At 44.7% G+C, this 21,101-nt stretch overlaps 1 protein-coding gene across 3 annotated transcripts; it reads left to right on the top strand.

The window, feature by feature from the left end:
* Window positions 1-7,269: 7,269 nt before the first annotated feature.
* LOC125543149 (MADS-box transcription factor 3-like) lies at window positions 7,270-15,065 on the top strand. Of its 3 annotated transcripts, none has more exons than XM_048706401.1 (10): window positions 7,271-7,451; window positions 7,818-8,095; window positions 12,536-12,617; window positions 13,555-13,616; window positions 13,718-13,817; window positions 13,969-14,010; window positions 14,113-14,154; window positions 14,265-14,443; window positions 14,581-14,633; window positions 14,762-15,065. In XM_048706401.1, exons 1-9 carry the CDS (start codon window positions 7,437-7,439, stop codon window positions 14,597-14,599), a joined length of 819 nt encoding a protein of 272 aa, XP_048562358.1. In that variant the 5' UTR covers window positions 7,271-7,436; the 3' UTR covers window positions 14,600-14,633; window positions 14,762-15,065. The 3 variants fall into 3 exon arrangements, with proteins under 3 accessions (XP_048562359.1, XP_048562358.1, XP_048562357.1); XM_048706400.1 differs by having other exon boundaries at window positions 13,715-13,817; XM_048706402.1 differs by lacking the exons at window positions 14,581-14,633; window positions 14,762-15,065 and having other exon boundaries at window positions 7,270-7,451; window positions 13,715-13,817; window positions 14,265-14,447.
* The last annotated feature ends 6,036 nt before the right edge of the window (window positions 15,066-21,101 follow it).

The raw sequence follows: 21,101 nt of genomic DNA, 5'->3' as shown, positions 1-21,101 counted from the left end.
TTGAAGATCGTCGGTGCTACATCCGCCCGCACGCAGCCGGGGAAAGGGGGAGGTGGGGGAGCGGACGCATCCAGACCGGCACACTCCTGTGCCGGTGACGGGGGGCCGAGCACGTCGGCGTCGCCCATCCCTCCAGCCAAATCCCTCCCCCCGGACACACCCCTGTGCCGCCTCGCCTCGGCGCCCAGCGCATAGCCACGCAAGGCCACCAACACAGCCCCAGCCACCGGCAAGGAGTGCCCACCAGGACCGCCGCCCACCCCCGAGGAAGCTCACCGGGGAGTCCAACCGCGCCGCTGTCGTTGTCTGCTACCTCTTGAGCTTGCGTTGGATTTCCCCGAAGAGGAAGGGATGGTGCAGAATAGTAGCGTAAGTATTTCCCTCAGTTTTTGAGAACCAAGGTATCAATCCAATAGGAGGCCACGCTCAAGTCCCTCGTACCTGCACAGAACGATAGCTACTCGCAACCAACGCGATTAGGGGTTGTCAATCCCTTCACGGTCACTTACGAGAGTGAGATCTGATGGATACAATATTTTTGGTATTTTTGGTATAGAGATGCAAAGTGCAAAGTAAAGGCAAAGTAAAAAGCAAAACAAGATTAAAGTGATGGAGATTAATATGATGAGAATAGACCCGGGGGCCATAGGTTTCACTAGTGGCTTCTCTCAAGAGCATAAGTATTCTATGGTGGGTGAACAAATTACTATTGAGCAATTGACAGAATTGGGCATAGTTATGAGAATATCTAGGCATGATCATGTATATAGGCATCACGTCCGTGACAAGTAGACCGAAACGATTCTGCATCTACTACTATTACTCCACTCATCGGCCGCTATCCAGCATGCATCTAGAGTATTAAGTTAAAAATAGAGTAACGCTTTAAGCAAGATGACATGATGTAGAGAGATAAATTCATGCAATATGAAATAAACCCCATCTTGTTATCCTCGATGGCAACGATGCAATACGTTCCTTGCTGCCCCTTCTGTCACTGGGAAAGGACACCGCAAGATCGAACCCAAAGCTAAGCACTTCTCCCATGGCAAGAACTACCAATCTAGTTGGCCAAACCAAACGGATAATTCGAAGAGACTTGCAAAGATAACCAATCATATATAAAAGAATTCAGAGAAGATTCAAATATTATTCATAGATAGACTTGATCATAAACCCACAATTCATCGGTCTCAACAAACACACCGCAAAAAGAAGAAGATTACATCGAATAGATCTCCACAAGAGAGGGGGAGAACTTTGTATTGAGATCCAAAAAGAGAGAAGAAGCCATCTAGCTACTAACTATGGACCCGAAGGTCTGAGGTAAACTACTCACACTTCATCGGAGAGGCTATGGTGATGTAGAAGCCCTCCGTGATGACGGCCCTCTTCGGCAGAGCTCCAGAACATGTCCCAAGATGGGATCTCGTGGATACAGAAATTTGCGGCGGTGGAATTAGGTTTTTGGCTCCTGTTCTGATCGTTTGGGGGTACGTAGGTATATATAGGAGGAAGGAGTACGTCGGTGGAGCACCGAGGGGCCCACGAGGCAGGGGGCGCGTGAAAGCACAAGTGCTCCCTAGGTGGTTTTGATAATTGATGACAACATATCTCTTGTTGGACTAACATTTCGATCTAGCATGTTTCAGATAAGTTCAACAATGGAGTGGCATGGACTAAAGGTTGTGGGAACTCCTTCAAGATGCTGAGGACAAAGGATTGGCTAAAGCTTCAAGCTCAAGACTCTTCATTTTATATTTTAGTGATCCAAGATCACATTGAGTCTTTAGGAAAAGCCAATACTATCAAGGAGGGATGAGGTGTTGCTTAATGAGCCTCTTGCTTCATGTGCTTAGTGATATGCTCCAAAACCCTCAACTACTTTCCCATATCCACATATGACCTAAACCCTAAGCCAAACTCGGTCCTACCGATTCTTCCTATCCGGCGCCACCGAGTCTCACTTGTCATTAGCCACTGCCAAACCCTAATCAGTTCGGTCTCACCGAGATGGGCTTGCAAACTCTCTGTTACCCATTGCAATATTCTCGGTCCCACCGAGATATGCAATCGGTCCCACCGAGTTTGCTTGACCAAATCTTAGTTTCACTTATTACCCAAATCGGTCCCACCGAGTTTGAGTAATCGGTCAAACCGAGTTTTGGATTTACCCTAACCCTAGCACATCGGTCCCACCGAGTTGATCCAGTCGGTCCCACCGAAATCACTAAGGGTCACTAGGTTTACATTTTTGGTCCGACCGAGTTTATTGATTCGGTCCCACCGAGATTGGAAAACTGTGTAACGGTTGGATTTTGTGTGGAGGCTATATATACCCCTCCACCTCCTTCTCATTCGATGAGAGAGCTATCAGAACGCACACACCATTCCAACTCATATGTTCTGAGAGAGAACCACCTACTCATGTGTTGAGACCAAGACATTCCATTCCTACCATATGAATCTTGATCTCTAGCCTTCCCAAGTTGCTTTCCACTCAAACCTTCTTTCCACCAAATCCAAATCCTATGAGAGAGAGTTGAGTGTTGGGGAGACTATCATTTGAAGCACAAGAGCAAGGAGTTCATTACCTACACACCATTTGTTACTTCTTGGAGAGTGGTGTCTCCTAGATTGGCTAGGTGTCACTTGGGAGCCTCCGACAAGATTGTGGAGTTAAACCAAGGAGTTTGTAAGGGCAAGGAGATCGCCTACTTCATGAAGATCTACCGCTAGTGAGGCAAGTCCTGTGTGGGCGTTGGCCATGGTGGGATAGACAAGGTTGCTTCTTCGTGGACCCTTTGTGGGTGGTTGCTTCTTCGTGGACCCTTCGTGGGTGGAGCCCTGTGTGGACTCGCGCAACCGTTACCCTTCGTGGGTTGAAGTCTCCATCAACGTGGATGTAGGATAGCACCACCTATCCGAACCACGGGAAAAACATCCGTGTCTCCAATTGCGTCTGAATTCTCCAAACCCTTCTCTTTACATTCTTGCAAGTTGCATGCTTTACATTCCGCTGCTCATATACTCTTTGCATGCTTGCTTTATATGTATTGTGTGTGTTGAAATTGTGCCTAAACTCCACTTAAACCGAAAAAGCTTAAAAATTGCAACTTTAGCACTAAGTGTCTAATCACCACCCTCTAGACACATCTACTTCTAGATCCCATAGCGCGCCCTAGGGGGGGCGCCCCCACCCTCGTGACCGCCTCTTTGACTCCTTGGAGTAGGGTCCAAGTCTCCTGGATCACGTTCGGTGAGAAAATCACGTTCCCGAAGGTTTTATTCCGTTTGGACTCCGTTTGATATTCTGTTTCTCCGAAACACTGAAATAGGCAAAAACAACAATTCTGGGCTGGGCCTCCGGTTAATAGGTTAGTCCCAAAAATAATATGAAAGTGGAAAATAAAGCCCAATATAGTCCAAAACAGTAGAAAATATAGCATGGAGCAATCAAAAATTATAAATACGTTGGAGACGTATCACTGTCCAGCCGGTGGGACGCCTGGAAACCGAGCAGCCCGCCCACCTGCCACCGCCGCTACGCTTCCGCCCCTACCAGCCATGGCCACGGCAGAGGCGGACGCCCGCAGCCCACGCCGCTCCCGGCTCGCGCCGCCTGGGCCCAGATCTGGCCGCACGCCGACAGGGTCAATGCCGTCGGAGCTCACAGCGCCCCACCACGCCTCAGCCCCTTCACGCTGCCACCCGCAGCCCGCGTCTCCGCCGCCTACTACTTCTGCCGCGTCGCCGTGCCCCGAGGAAAGTGCTGCGCCGCCACCCGATCTTGGATCCCGCGACCATCATCCCGGGCGGGGGAAGGAGGAACACCCCACCGCCGCCCGCGCTGGCAGGGCTTAGCCTGCCAGCACGTCGGGGCGGCGGCGAGGGGAGGGAGCGCAAGGAGGAGGGCCGCGGGCCGGAGCTAGGGTTCCCCCTCCCCTCCCCCGGCGCTCGCGGGAGCGTCGTGGGAGGGGAGGGAGGGGAGGGGGGAGCCATCCAAATCACCGGCCAGTTATTTACAACGTCTCGGCCAGTTGTTTACAACGTTTGGTGGCACTCGCAACAGGGGTTTCCAACTACCTATCATGCGGATTCTTCAACTATTATGCATGCCCACGCCTACCCAACACCAGGTTCCTATAATGAGAGGCAACATCCGGTGCCACTCGCAAGCAGAGTCTCCAACTATCAAAGCTATTCATAGGCGAGGAAAAAAACACGCAAGCAGGTTCTCCAACTAAGTCCATAATTGTAGCATCGACATTTTTTTTTGGAACAATCATTTTATTGGCTAGAAATGAAGCACCGAAAGGATACAATTAATCAGACTGAGCATGGAGGCCGCCTATGCATAGCTAGGAGTTGCACACATCCAACACCAACACATGCATACCACATGAAATATGTGGTAAGCAATCCAAACAATTCAAAAAAAAACACCAACACACGCATAAAAAAATACATGGACAAATAACAAAGTCATATGGGACCAAATCTATGCGTACTTGAGGAAAGAAAAAAAAAACGTCGACAAATAGCCGTCACTTTTTATGCAGTTATCAATCAAGTCGCAGCAATCACATGCAACCTTTAAATGCTGCCTAATTAAGCATGCGTACAAGTTAACCCGAGAAACTTTGGATATGTTAGTTCGGTGGAACATACAGGTGAGCCCAAACCTATCTTTCATGGGCACCTGTTATCAATGTATAGCACGGATGTGTGCACAGGTCAACCACCTCATCTCCAATGCTTGATTGGACGTCCAGGTTTCTTGTCACCGTGGTTCAATCAGATCTTTTCAGTCCTTCTGTCCAATGCCAAATGTAGAAGGACAACCTTTTCTGATTACACTTGTAAGTAAGCTGATCTGTTCCAATACTTGTTCCACATAGAATTGTTTTTCTTGTTCTTCTCTTGCTGTTCTAATTAAGCTGGAGATATTCTAATATGCTTTGAACTCCAAGGATTGAACTCCAGAAATTAATCGTGTATTAATCAACTAGACATAAATTAGGTGCCCTTGATTTGTTTTAATTATATTGATTTTAGTGCTTCATTGTCAAATACAGCAACGAAGGATCTAGTAGCATGAGACTGTGGCAAGAATGCTTGCAAAAACAAAATCACAGTCTGCTTTTTTGCTGAATACTAGTCCTTGGCCACTTGTCTAACTGTCTTCATGTACCCTTTCTCCTTATGCATACCCAGGAAAGGTAGCTCTACAGAAAAGTAGGCAGACAACAGCGCCAAAAGAAGCCATGCTTACAATTCCACAACTTCTCCAACAAAATGCATTCTTGCTTCATTAACTAAATCGGAAAAATGTTACCTTCTGAGAGTACTACTGTACCTTAGAAGCAAAGATCTTCACCAAACCTCACTACAATTTTGCGCACCATAGTACACACATAAGTATCATAAATTAAAGATGACATGCACATGCACAAACCACCCCGAGTTTCAACAAGTAGTAGAGGCCTAGATAGATCATCGATCGGCCGTTCGTCGCGGCGCAGGCGTGGCGCGCCCAGGGCATTTGTGGTGAATAAGACGCCGGTGCATTACAGTGTGGGCAGGAAGCATATGATCGATCCATCGATCACATTATGTGCGGAGATGGTGTTGGGCAGCAAGCAAACTAGCTAGGGCCCCATGCATGAGTGGGCAACTGAATGGAGCACTGAGTAAATAGGAGGTTGCTGGGTTATACATCCCTGCATCCTGTGTGACAAGCTGTAATGGAACAGTGCTTGTGCGGTGTCACATGGGGATAGGGCACGAACGCATTGACTTGTCTCCCTGTCTCTCCACACTGACGAGTAAAAAAATTGTTAGTCATGACACATTACCACACAAAGTAGAACAATTAATATGGTCTTCTTTTTGCGAGAAAATTTTGGGCCAAAACTCGGCAAACAGGAGCATGGCCGAGTGTTATATCGAGCACTTGGCAAATAACGTCAGATTTGCAGGCATTGCCGAATGGAAAAAAAATCATGGAAATTTAAGTTGAAGCAAGGATGATAAATTTAGTTGGCGGAAAAAATGCACTGAGATGGATTGGCCATGCTCACCAACTAAACTGCCTCCCTCGACAAACATGATTTGCCATAAAAAAAGGTTTGATTTGCCATGTCTAAAAATCTCGCGTTCGTTGGATATTTGGGTCCTTTGAAAAAGGAAAAAAAGCAGTTTGCCGTCATATGACACTCAGTAAACTCGGCCGTACCATCACCCTGTCGTCCTGTGGTGGGTAGGGACACGTGGCATTGGCTTTGCCTTGTGTCACCGTTCGTCGACTGCCTTGCCCAGAGTTAGTGGAGTGCCTTGTCTTTGCTGATTGCCCTATCCATGGTTTGCCGAGTATGGCCGCCTCACCGAGTGCTTCCGTGAGCACTCAGTTTAGGCGATCCTTTGCCAAGTGCCCGATGGAAAGCACCCGGCAAATACCACGCACTCCATTGGCATAGTCACTGATTTCACTAGCTAGTGTACAAACTAAGTGCAAGCTGTTTTGTAGAAGAAATGAACAAATCACATCCATGAGTTTTCTCTCAAATCACATTTTTCCGAAAAGTTCTCTTAAATCGCATACATGGATATGTGAAAGGGAATTGTGGAAGCACCGAAACGCGATCGTGTTCGATGGGGCAACCCCCTCATCCACAATTGTAATTCGATCAATTGTGACCAAGAGTTACATGGAGAACGGCGGGCCTTCTGAAGGTCGATGTTGATGCCTTTCTTGTGGCGCTAGTGATAGGGCTTGACGAGACAGGATATAATAGATGTTGCGCTGACAATGGATTTGGGGTTGTAACTGCCAACGTGAAGGGGCTCTTTACCCCCATCCCTTCTTGTATATATAGTACGCACACTCATGCGTCTTCGAGAAAAAAAAGCCTGTAACGGTTTTGGGGTCTTGGGAGGTATTCAAAAAATGTCTTACATTTTAAGACAGAGAGTAATAATTAACAAGTGTATACCTATAGAAATTAACAAGGCAAGGTACATAGATCCCCAATTTCATTTTTTTAGGGAGTCGTAGACCCCCAAGTTACAGAGTTACATATATTCTGATGTAAATAGTGTGGATATGGACAAGCTTGAGTATTCTATAGTCTCACCTAAATAGCTTGGCGTAATCATGGTCATAGCTGTTTCCTGTGTGAAATTGTTATCCGCTCACAATTCCACACAACATACGAGCCGGAAGCATAAAGTGTAAAGCCTGGGGACATCGTCTCCTAACTGCATATCTTCCCCCCTCTTCCCTCCCTCCCCACCACCTCCCTTTAATACCTCTCCTCCTTCTCCTCGTCCTGCCTATCCCACACTACATTCCTCTTTTCCTCTCTGGATCTCTTCCTCCAGCCTGCTAGCTAGCTCACAGAGGCACGTTGAGAGATCCTCCTGCCGTAGCATCCATGATGAGCATGATGGTAATTTGCTTCTTCTTGGCCATGGTCTTGGGAAATAGCTTCCTTTATTATTCCTCTTGCACAATCTGTGTGCATGTATGTTGCGAGTAGAATCTGCCTGCACAGCGATGATTAGCTAGAAAGGCAGATACAGGGCCGAAGATCCCTCTGATCTTTGGAGATCACCACAAATTAAAAAGGAAGAGAAAAAAAATAATCGATGGATCGCATCGTTTGTTTCCTTTTGATGATGCACCAGCGGAAGAGCCTGCCCAAGAATAAAGCTAGATAGGACGGATGCCATGGGCAGTTCTTGATTTGTTCGATATGTTTCCAGCTTTCCACACTAATTGTTCATCTTGGTTTTGCGGTTTGCCTTCTTCTCAGGCCGATTTGAGCTGCGGAGCTTCCGGTGTGACCGTGAATGACCATCAGCTGGCCGCTCCGGCTCCGGAGGACTCGGCGGCGGCGGGGAGCGAGAAGATGGGGAGGGGCCGGATCGAGATCAAGCGCATCGAGAACACCACCAACCGGCAGGTCACCTTCTGCAAGCGCCGCAACGGCCTCCTGAAGAAGGCGTACGAGCTCTCGGTGCTCTGCGACGCCGAGGTGGCCCTCATCGTCTTCTCCAGCCGCGGCCGCCTCTACGAGTACTCCAACAACAGGTACGGCCACGACCGCCAACTGTCATCTCCCCCTCAGCTCTCTCAATCAGGTTACAAGTTACATACACAAGTATGGATGGATGGATGTATGCATACATATGGCATATATTTATATAGCACCAAGAAAGGCATGCATATGCATAGCATAGCACGCACATACCTCAGATCCTACTACTACTGCCGTGTTGTTGGTTTCTTTTATTATTTCTCTTCTCAGTTTCTTGTCCAAATTGGAGCAAGTTTGCTCCTGGCTTTCTTGGGGCAAAGAGTCGGGAAGGTCAAATGGGAGCTGCATCTTTTGTTACTCCCTTCCGTTATTAACTGTCTTGTTTATTCTGGTGTTGCTGAGGGTGAGGGGGAAAGAAATTGCAGCAGTTTCTTTCTTTTGTGACTGAGGCAAGCATATTGCAGCTTGCTGTGGTGGTTCTTTGCTGCTTTCCTTTGTGCTCCTGTGAGGTGAGCTAGATGTGTAGATAGATCTAGGACAGTGCTTGCTCTGTGTGGTATGTGTGTGTACATGCCCTGAGCCTTTCTCTTTCTTGTGACTGTGCGAGTGAGGGAGAACATGGTGGTCCTGCCCTTTCCTTGCTCCATTTACCATGCATGTTTCCTTTCTCCAATCACTGCCTCTGCCTGTGTGTGTATGCTTGTGGGGAGGGGAAGGGAGGGCTGCTTTGGTGGTAGTAGCAGTAGATCTCCCACACCTCATGATCACAAAGATCACAGGGCATCCACCCTTGGGCTCCCTGCTTCTTCCTCTTTCCCTTTGGTACCTTTGCTTATGTGTGGAGAGAAGCAGATCTAGGTTTTTTTGCTCATCTTTTTTCTGTACTGGTTAGTAGTACATGGATGTGTCACTGTTAGTGTATGTGTGTTTGATGAGGTGATAAGGTAGAGAGCGATCAAGGAAGTGGTAAAGCACTTTTGTCTCTCTAATTTCAGTTTCTTTTGCATCATCTCCTGCTCTTTCCAAATCCCAACTAATGAGTTGCTAGGGTTAGGGCTTCGAACCATGTGGCTCTTTCTCTCCCCTCATCAGAGGGGTTGATTCCTGACACCACCACTGTACTTTCCCAGAGTGGACAATAAAGAAATAGCAGCGAAGAAGAAATTTTGCAGGAAAGTAGAAGGGTATATATATGTGTGTGGGTTTTTCATATTACTGAAAGGAGCTACACAAGAAAGACTACTCTAGATAGCTTTCCTTGTGTATGGCTCAAAATAGAAAATGCAATATCTTGCAATTTCCTAATGTTCACACATGCATCTTAATTAAATAAATTGACCAAATTAAAGCATCTTTGGCTGGTGTATACTTACGTGCTAAAATTTTATGATTATGTGTACACATATTTATTTCATATTATTTGAAAAAGGGTTTTTTACATTTGCTAAAGAACAAAGCACTGAATTTCAATTTCAATAAGCCCAATACAAGAAGGATGCCCAATGCTAATGCATGCATTCTTACTATTATTGAGCAGCAATGCAACCTTCTATTAGGAGTAGCTAACTTTGTAGCAGTACATGTAGCAAAGAGATGAAGCATGTACGAAATTCATGTTTATGTGCAAGAAAAATGGAAAATACGAAGCATGTATGGTATGCAGTAGCTAGATCGCGTGCAGGTTTTTATTAAAATTGGAAAATAATTCTAGTCATGTTTAGAAATTCAAAAATGAATTGAATATTTCCATGAATAATGTTAATATACATAATTAAGTATGTAAAGAAAACATAACAGCCGATTCCATATACAGTAGTGGTACTGTTGTTGCTGAACATATGGTAAGAAGAGACCCTCCTACCATAGAGTGACACGTGGCCATGCCAGGCACTGTCACACTGGCTGAGAAATAAACACTGAAAAACAAAGCCTGGCCTTTTTTGGTACCAAAGAAAAACGCTTGATTTGTTCTGTTGCTGGTGTGTGTGCCTGGTGCTTGGGTGCCAGCCAATGGCACAGGCAACAGTAGCACGTACAGTACGTCTGCTGCGCTGGGCATGCGGTGCGTATTGGGAGTGAGGAAAGCTGGCGACCTGGTCAGAATGGTTAAGGACCTGGGAGGAGTGGGTAAAAGCTTGCGTTGTGTTGCCACCCCTGTTTGGCCGTTGGGTAAAACGAGCGAACCTGCTGTGTTCCTGCCCAATCAATCATGTGAAATCATGTGCCCGAGCACACCTGTCACTGTGCGGATGGCCGCCCGATAGCGTCCTCGAGGATGCTAAGGTTCCATCTCTTTGGTGAGTGGAACATATGATCTGCATTTAACCAGGGCTGGCTGTCCCTTGTGAATGTGATGTGACGTTTATTTGGCTTATAACGATCTTAACTTGGGAGGTAGGGGTGAGATAACAATGTGCTTGTTGGTATGGCTGTCAGTCTTGTTGTATGCAGAAATTGGTCTTTTGTTGAGTTTGCATAAAAAAAGGGGTTCAGAAATGTGGTGATAAGACATGAGCTAGCAGTCAAATCTCCAGTACCATCAGCCAAAAGATCTCTTCGAATATCTTATGGAAACTTTATGGGATATCGATGTCTGGTGTCTGTCCACTGATCACTACCTAGTTCTATTCTGTTTTAAAGCTAGTATAAATGGCTTTCCCTCGGTTTTCTATTTCTGCTGGGTTACTGCTGGAATTGTGTTTTCCTGTTAATTACTACTCGTAGCTATGTGGTGGAATTGTGCATTTCTGCCGGGTAATTAGTGGAATATTGTAGGCCTGTTCTTTACATACGATAGGCATCTGCTTGTAATGTAAGGACCATATGGTATGGACAACATTCCTATTTATAATTAAGCAAAGTGCTGAGAAGTTGACTGAACTGAAGTAGGGTCGTTGTTTGTCTGAATATTCATCATAACTTAACTATATCTTTTCCTTATTACCATAAATTTTGTGGTCACATTTTGTCAAGAAAATGTTTTTTTTCACAAATAAAAAAATAGTACTTTTTTCTCAGAGTGTATATGTTCTTTTTTCTCAGAGTGTATATGTTCAAGAAGCTTAATTAGTCGTGCACCTTCATTTTTTTTCTGAAGTCTCTAAAAATATAACAACTATACCTGTATGCACTGGAAAAATGTGTACAACAAATCAATATGTGACTTTTCTCTTTGGAAAGTCAAAACAATCTTGTACTTTCTCTGTACATAAATATAAAACGTTTTAACATACATGCAAAGTTGCAGAGGCCTGGGGACAACTACCCCCATTCGGAAATAGTGAGGAAGAGAAAACATGATTTCCTTATAGATTGGCCAGAATTATTAGAGTGAGCTGGCAAATTAAGTCATTTGCATACTGAAATGTTTCATAAAATCAGACAGGCTACTTTCTCAGCGTTTCAAATTTAGGCAATATATCTGCATCCACTTGCATCCTAAGATAAACTCTTAATAATGTAGAGCTTCTTGTTTGATGCATTGTTTATGATAATATATATAAGTACTGACTTTTTATAGCCATATTGTACTTTGTTATCAAGTTATATCTACCTTTACCAGCCCATATATGTCTTTTGTGATATCTTTAATTTTCTTTAAGGGGACCCTGGGGAACAATTGACATATAAAAAAATTTTGATTTACATATCAGAATGAAATGATCACATTTCCAGTTTTGAAATTACATTCATAGACAGGAAAAAAGAACATGTTAATTTCTAATTTTAATTACTCACTAATGATTTCTGTACAACCGATAGGTATATATAGATGGATATATCATGCTGGGACATCATACAATTGGATGTGTACATGCCCAACCTACCCACCTAAAACATTACAGTAGTACACTTTCTTAACTGTGCTGTACCAGAGAGCTAGGATAATGCGTACGGACGCATGAGAGAACACACATCGATCACCTCTGAAGCTTGTAACTTCGTATGGGCGATGACAGGCAAAAGCTCGTTGGAAAGGGGAACTACTGTTGGAGCTAGACAGGGGTAGCTCTTGATTCATAGGCCGGAGAGACTTGTGATAACACAAGCTTCGGACCAATGTGCCACAGTATGAACTGTAGAGCAGAATACAGTGGCACTGTAGCACATCCTGCCTGTTGGTGTTGTGAACTGTTCATTTCGAACAATCTTGGGAAACTAGTTTGACTGCATAGCTACTTCCTTCAGGAAGAGGTTCTTCCTTGGTATACCATTTAGGCCTACTTTTGAACCTATCCCATTCATTAGTTTTTTAATAACATTCATTAGTTGTGTAAGTACATGCATTAATAGCGAAATTGCTCATTTTACATTCTGGGTGATGGTTGTATAACTTTAGATTACCATATAGCAGTATTGCTTTTAGGAAACAGGTGATGCCGTAGCTGCCTTGCGCACATGAGATTATGCTACTGCTAATTTTCTATAATTTGCTCTAGAGTGTGGATAGATATATATGCGTGCTAATTCCGATCATGAACGGTTACTTGCAGTGTGAAAGCTACCATTGAGAGGTACAAAAAGGCCAATAGTGACACATCCAACTCTGGCACGGTTGCAGAAGTCAATGCCCAGGTAACATCATGTCATTCTTTCACTCTACAGCAATTGCTTGAATTGACACCAAAGATGTGATCTGTATAGTCAACATCACAAGTACTCCATGTAGTGTCTTTCAATTCATGTGCTTATCAATATTCCATGTTACTGTTCAGCAAAGGCAAACTTTGATTTCTCTGAGCAAAATCTTGTGACAAGATATCCTCAGCAGACTAGAGAGTAGTATATGGGCTATTGCACAACAACGGTTATTGCAGTGAAGCAGTCACAACTCCCAGAGGATCCTCTGTTTGGTCCAACGGATCATATGCATCATATTGTCCATTGGACTGATATCATAATTTGATGCTAGAAATGCACATGCAATGGATAAGTCTTCAACAAAGCGAAGATAATTTGTTGAATCAAAACAAAAAAAAAATACTCTGAAGTACATGCAACTCTAGCTCTCTCTGTCTGAAGTTCTGGAAGCAGGATCAATCACAAGGTTTTTTTTTAATCCACATGAAATATTGATAAACATAACTTCAGTGAAGTGAAGTAACCGAACTATCATCTGATTTTATGCATTTAACTGATTAACGCTCATTCTCTCTTTAGCTTAATTAGTCTGCAATGGCGATTCTCTGCATATATATATAGCTGCTGGCTACAGGGGCTAATTATTGCTTCATTTGAAAAACTTGCCAATAATATAATTTTAGACATGAAAAAAAATCTGAGAAATCACATTCCACATGATTATCTTTTGGGAAAGGTATATGTCAGCATACAAAATAAAATAGGAAAAATGAAATGTGCTTAGCTAACCCCTGTATGCAACTGATCAGTTTCCAGTAACGATGTAAATTTGTTTTGAACTAGCTTCTTGATTTGCATACGGAGACTAGTTATTTCTATCAGTAATATAGTTGGTTACTGATGAATGCTCCCCCGTATTGCACACTTGCAGTACTACCAGCAGGAGTCCTCCAAGCTGCGCCAGCAGATCAGTAGCTTGCAAAACTCAAACAGGTGAACATCTGCCAAATCATATGTTGTGTATATAGTACGAGAATTTGCTGTAAAGTTAAATATGTGTGCTGCCAGTCTAACTTGTCTCAAATATCCAGTAGGTCGCTGGTGAGGGACTCTGTCAGCACCATGACCCTGAGGGATCTTAAGCAGCTAGAAGGCAGGCTGGAGAAAGGCATAGCCAAGATAAGAGCTAGAAAGGTATGATGCAGGCATGCAGCTACAGTGTATGAATGTATGTTGGATGTGTTTAACATCATATATACTTACTGAATGCTAATGGACTACGTACTGCTCATATATATTTTTTCCTTCGATTAGTTCCTCACCTATGAACAATGCCTTGATGCAGAATGAGCTGATGTATGCTGAAGTTGAGTATATGCAGAAGAGGGTAAGTACAACATATATAGCAGTGCATTCCTCTAATGACAGTAATTCTCTTTATGTTTTCGACAAAGGATTTTACATCCAGCAACATTTTCTATAATTGTAGGAAATGGAGCTACAGAATGATAACATTTACCTGAGGAGCAAGGTAAATCAGAAATAGCTAGCTTGTTGATCGACCTGAAGAACAGACTATAATTGCCAACATATAATATTTACCATAATATTTCTGCGGTGTGAATCTGTGATTTTCTGCAGGTGTCTGAGAATGAGAGGGGTCAGCAGCCGGTGAACATGATGGCGTCAGGGTCGGCGAGCAGCGAATACGATCACATGGTCTCACTGTATGATTCCAGAAACTTCCTGCAGGCGAACATCATGCAGCAGCAGCAGCAGCATTACTCCCAACAGCTGCAGCCAACTGCCCTTCAGCTCGGGTAAGCAGCTTTCCCAATTATTTCTCTAATTGCATCTATGCTCATGTATAATTTCAGTGTGAAGATAATATACTGTCTTTTCCGTACTCAATTATGCATAGTGTTAATTCGCTCTTGCTACCTTTTTTCCTCTGCAGCCAGCAGTACTTCAACTAGTTTTGCCCCGGACACTGCAGTACACACACGCTAGGTATACATCGTTCTTCTTCTCTCTACATATGGAGAGAAATGCATTTATGTATTTTGGTTACGTGATGTTAATTTTCCTAATTAAGCGGGTACCTCAATTAAGCATGCGTACGTGTTTCTACCTCGCAGATGAAATCTGAAGATGTCCGTGGGTGCATGCAGCTGTCACCGTGCAGGTGTGCCTGGAATGTCGTTGCTCGATCTACGAATAACAGTAGTAACCAGAATTTGTGGATCAGGTGCATGTGGTACTTGTAATGTATATCTATATTTGTTCATCGGCAACTAGGTGCTGGTTAGTCGATCGACCACCACACAAGTGGTCGAGTTCGGCGCGCGCCATCGTGTTGCATATCTCCCCCTGTATTAAATTAATAATTACCGGCGTTTTGAATTTGTGTACCAAAACTGAATGGAACAAGGTGTTAACCAAGGGGCGTGGCTAACTAGAAATGTATGCACACTACAAGGAGTGTTTTGATCTCACATGTAGGAGTTGGACCCTGATAAGTGGTACACATGTGACACGAACACATGGCAACCCCGAATATTTTTATGGCAAGTTAGTGATGCGAGGATGGCAACTTCTTTTTGGATGGTAAGTTTCAATTTTCTTTTTTTTTTGGAGGAGAGGGGGGGGGGGTTATTTTTTCTTTTCGGATGCCAACTTTAGTTGTAAAAAACGTCAGGACCGAAGTGCTTCGTGTCACACGTGTGCTATTTATCATTTGTGTTAGATAATAATGAGAATAAACGAGACACGAGAGACACGGATTTTTACGTGGAAACCTTTGCGGGAGAAAACCACGGACGCACGAAGGCGCAATCACTATGATGGAGGAGTATTACAAGCACGAGACGACATGCCGTCTGAGGTGCGACTACATGGGGTATATAAGAGGGCAATACATGAGAGTCCTTGAAGGACAAGTAACGAGTTGTACTCGTACGCGTCGGTACCGACGCAAAAGGCCCACACCGTATGTACTACATCTAGTCCAATACGGTAGAATTTGGATCACAATTTAACAATCTCCACCTTGAGCCAAATTCCCTCCAGTAGTCGAAGAAAGTAGATAACTCCATCCAAATCAGCATAAACACCTTGTGCGTCAAAGTCCATAGAACTAGTGAGAAATACCAACTAAGCCTGAGCAAAGCTCAAACTTATTGGTGGGAACTGGCTTTGTCATCATGTCAGCAGGATTATCATGAGTACTTATCTTGCATACCTTCAAATCGCCTTCAGCAACAACATCTCGAATATAATGAAATCTGACATCAATGTGCTTTGTCCTCTCATGATACATTGGATTCTTTGTAAGATATATGACACTTTGACTGTCAGAAAATACGGTAGGGCAAAATGAATCTCCACAAAGCTCAGTGTATAAACCTCTCAACCAGATAGATTCTTTGCATGCCTCAGAAATAGCCATATACTCGGCATCAGTAGTGGAACAAGCCACAATAGACTGCAAAGTTGATCTCCAACTCACAGCACAACCACCAATGGTGAAAACATAACCTGTGAGTGATCTTCTCTTATCCAAATCACCAGCAAAATCAGAATCAACAAAACCAAAAAGTCCATCTCTAGTTTTCCCAAACTGTAAATAAGCATTAAAAGTACCACGCAGGTATCTGAAAATCCACTGAACTGCTCTCCAATGCTCTTTTCCAGGATTAGCCATGTATCTACTGACAACACTCAATGCATATGATAAATCAGGACAAGAACAAACCATGGCATACATGAGTGAACCAACTGCACTCGAATAGGGAACTCTAGACATGTACTCAATATCTGCATCTGACTTAGGACATAAAACTGATGATAATTTGAAGTGTGCAGCTAACGGAGTACTTACTGGCTTGGCATTATGCATATTAAAACGACGAAAAACTTTATCAATATATCCCTTCTGACTTAGATATCCTTTTCCAGACGGTCTATCTTTGGATATTTCCATGCCAAGAATTTTCTTTGCTGCACCCAAATCCTTCATCTCAAATTCATTACTCAATTGCTTCTTTAGTTCATTAATATCTGACATACTCTTTGTAGCAATAAGCATATCATCAACATAAAGGAGCAAATAAATAGTTGAACCATTGACAATTTTCAAATAAACACAACTATCATAATTAGACCTTTTGAAACCTTGAGAGAGCATAAAGGTGTCAAATCTCTTGTACCACCGTCTAGGGGATTCCTTCAATCCATAAAGAGATTTCTTTAACTTACAGACAAGCTTTTCTTTTCCAGGAATAACAAAACCTTCAGGTTGTTCCATATAAATATTCTCTTCTAATTATCTATGTAAGAATGCAGTTTTAACATCCAATTGTTCAAGCTCAAAATTATGCATGGCAACAATACTAAGCAAAGTGCGAATAGAGCTATGCTTCACAACATGAGAAAAGACTTCATTATAGTCAATACCTGGAATCTGACTGTAACCTTTAGCAACTAACCTTGCTTTATATCTTGTCTCATCATTAGGAGAAACACCTTCTTTCCTCTTGAAAAGCCACTTGCAACGAATAGGTTTCTTCTCTCTAGGTAATTTTACTAAATCCCAAGTGCCATTCTTTTCAAGTGATTCCATCTCATCATGCATAGCGGTTATCCACTTATTACTATCACTAGAAATAATAGCCTCGGAATATGAAGAAGGCTCAGAATTACCTTCAATTTCTTTTGCAACAGATAAAGCAAAAGAAACAATATTGCACTCTTCAATTAACTTGTCAGGTTTATTAATATCCCGCCTAACTCTGTCACGTGCAAGATTCCAACTGGGCGGAACAATAGGCTGATTTGGAGTGGGAGTGACATTATCATCATTAACGACGGGTTCATCATGTGCATCAACAGTTTCATTACCAGATGTATCACCTGAATCAATAACATGCTCCACCTGAACAGTAGGCTCCTGAACAATAAGCTGTTGTTCACTCTCAACGGGAACATTAGTAGATGAAACATCATGTAACATAGCAGATTCATTAAAGATAACATTTCTGCTAATAACAACCTTCTGGGTTCCAGGATTCCACAATTTAAAACCTTCAACACCAGACTTATAACCAAGAAAGATGCATTAACAGCCCTAGGCTCCAACTTTCCATTATCAACATGAGCATAAGCAGTGCAACCAAAAACTCCCAACTGTGAATAATCAGCAGGTGAACCAGACCATACCTCAATTGGAGTTTTCTTATTAAGAGCAATAGATGGTGAACGGTTAATGAGATAACAAGCAGTGGAAGCGGCCTCAATCCAAAAACGCCTATGCAAACCTGCATTGGACAACATGCAACGGGCTCTAGAAATAATGGTCCTGTTCATGCGCTTAGCAACACCGTTTTGTTGAGGAGTATAAGTGTAACGCCCCGAGACCGATGCGCCAGGTGTCTTCCAGTTATTCGCCGTCGTTGCCATGTCTTTTGCTTGCGTGTTGCATCTTGCCATGTCATCATGTGCATTGCATCATCATGTTTTCAAAACTTGCATCCATCCGGGTTCCCCCAATTCTCTCCATTGTCCGTTCTGAGCCCAACCACACTTGCACGTGCCCGCGACATGTCCGAAATAGTATTTTATAAGTGGCCAGAAAATGTTCTCGGAATGGGATGAGAGTTGACTTGTGGTCTTATTATAGTGTAGATAGACCGCCTGTCAAGTTTCATCACATTCGGAGTTCGTTTGATAGCCCAACCGTTAAACTATAGCGGCAGTATAATCGGTCAAACGTCGGACGTTTCCGGTCTCCGGAAATAGTTGCCGGGTTGCTTTCCCCCTCTCTCTTCTCAGCCCATCCACCACTCACCGTCAGGCCCTACCTAACCCCTCTTTGCGCCGCGCATAGACCTCTCGTGCGCGTCCGAAACTTACCCGAACCCGACCCAGACTGTCGCCACCGTTGGGTCCGGAACATCCCCGAACATCTGCAAAACGTCTCCGTTTTCTTATTAGGACTTCCTAGCCTTTTTTTAGCGACCATCCGATTACGATCGGAGGGACGAGATAGCCCCTAAGTCTAGTCCACCTGCTATATATTCACCGGACCAAATTTTATCCCAACCCTAAAAACTAGGACATTTGTCCTCCCTAGCCGCCGCCACCTACAGGCTCCTCCCTCCTAGGATTAGACGCCGTCGCCATCTATCAAATCCATCCATCCACAGCGCCTCCTCCTGCCTTCTCCTCTTTGTTTTCGGTAGCAACCCAACCAGCACTCGAGGCCTCCCCTCGATCCAAATCCTCCCCGTTCCTCTCCCTCGTTTTGCGAGCTTGACCAATCGGTCGCCCGAGCCCCGTGCTCCTCCATCCCACCTCGTCGGCTGACGACCGGCACCGTCGCCGGCGACCACGAGTTAAGCGCCCGCGCCCCTGTTCGTCTGCAACTTCTAGTCCCGCACCAGCCTCTGCATCGAGCAGAGACGGACCTCGCCGCCCCGATCCCCTTCGGCAGCAGTCGTCGCTGCCGGCCTGCTACCTTGCCACGCCAGACGCCGCTTGCCTCCGACCGGTTTCCCCGCGCCAAGTCCATCACTGCGCCCCGCTGCATCATTGCCCGCGCCGGCCCTCCCCTGTTTCGCCATCGATGTGGGACGTTCCTCTGCTTCGTCGCCGTCCAGGACCACCGCGAGCCGCCGCTGGATCCCTCCCTCCTCGACTCCAGCAAGCCTCGTCGGAGTCCAAGCCGTCGCCGTCCCGACCCTGGAGCGGCGCTCCTCCGCCCCTGCACCTGCATCGCGCCACCGCCTGGAGCTCCAAGTCCGTCGGCCTGCCTCCGTTTCGATCCGGCACAGAACGGGACCCCGGCGACCTCCCGTGTCCGGATCCGGCCTCCCATCCCCTGCGCCCGAGCTCCCCTATACTGAAGCCGTTGCCCCGCTCCAAGTCCCTCATCGCGCCGCCTCGCCAAGTGCCGCCGCTGCTCTACTTCTGGTCGAGTGCCCCTCACCTCCGCCCGGTTCCTTCACCGCCAGGTCCCGTGCCACGCCCTGCTGTTCAGCACCCGGCCGCCTCGAGCCCCGACGCCGGCGGGCCATCACCGTCCTCCGCCCAAGTCCCGCCGCTGCGCTGTTTTTCCTGACGAGCACCGGTGCCGCGACCCTGTTCTTCCTGGAGACGCACACAACGCCAAGCCTCCTGCTCGCCCGTTTTGACCCCGTCCTAGCGCCAGGCGGCCGGTCAACTCCATCCCCTAGGCCGGCCTTTCTCTTCCTTGTTCGGCCCAGCTCGAGCTGGCCGCTGGGTGAGAAGCCCCTCTTGCCCGTCTGTTCGTTGGGCCAGCCTTCAGATTCGGCCCAATGTGTTTTTTCCTTGTCTGTGAATTTAGCTATTATTCCTGAGACGGCTGTTTTGCAGAAAAACCCTCTAACTTCATGCATTTAATATCTCGACAACCGTGCATCGGATTAAAACAATTTATATATGAAACTTGCTTAAAATTGTGTCTAGTTTCAAAATATGTCACTTTCATCCATGTTCAAATTGTTTAACCTGCAGTTTGCATTAATTTGCTCCTATGCCATGCTAAGATGACTAATTCATAACTAAATAACTGTAACTCTGAATTTACCAAACTTTATATGTAAATGGGGTAGAATTTTGCCTAGTTTATCATGGTGTACATGATTTGCATGTTTAACAACTCTAAAATTGTGTTTAGGGCAGAACAGCACCAAATCTAAAATATGCATATGGGGATTTACCGGAATTTGTTGTTCGTTGTTTCCGGCCTCATTTAACCTTGACTAGATAGGTAGTTTTCATTTGCTTCACCCTCTTGCCATGTTTAACAACATTTAATATTGTTGGGTACATAAACGAGATCGAACTAAATAACTTGAACGTGGTGTTCACTACTAGGAAAAGACCTACTAATGGCGCACCTAATTTGGCCATTAATGGCGCATTAGTGGTGCGCCATTAGTAGCACGCCATTAGTATATTTTACTAATGGCGCACCACTGGTGCGCCATTAGTATCTGGTATACTAATGGCGCACCCCAGATGCGCCATTAGTATATACAATAGTGCGCCATTAGTATGCCTCCCAGGGGGCCATGTATACCCAGGTGCTTTGGCATACTAATGGCGCACGACAGCAGGATGCGCCATTAGTAACTTCGGCATACTAATGGCGCACTGTTTAATGATGCGCCATTAGTATCCTTTGGCATACTAATGGCGCACTATGATGTGATGCGCCATTAGTATGAATATTAGTTTTTTTATTTTTTTATTTTCTGTTTTTTGCACAGGTTACAAAATGTATAATTGGACAAAATATAGACAGCACACATCAACAACAGATTCATCGAATACAATAGAAGATTAGTCTCTGAATACAATTCATCATTTTAGTCTTTGAATACAAGTCATCTTATTAGTCTCCGAATTGAAAAGACCGAACAAAGATAGAACATTATATTACAAGTCTCGAGACCG

The sequence above is a fragment of the Triticum urartu genome, chromosome 3, assembly GCF_003073215.2.
Source record: "Triticum urartu cultivar G1812 chromosome 3, Tu2.1, whole genome shotgun sequence".
Classification (NCBI taxonomy): Eukaryota; Viridiplantae; Streptophyta; class Magnoliopsida; order Poales; family Poaceae; genus Triticum; species Triticum urartu.
Note: the sequence above shows the minus strand (reverse complement) of the source record. Positions and strands in the feature narration are given on the sequence as shown.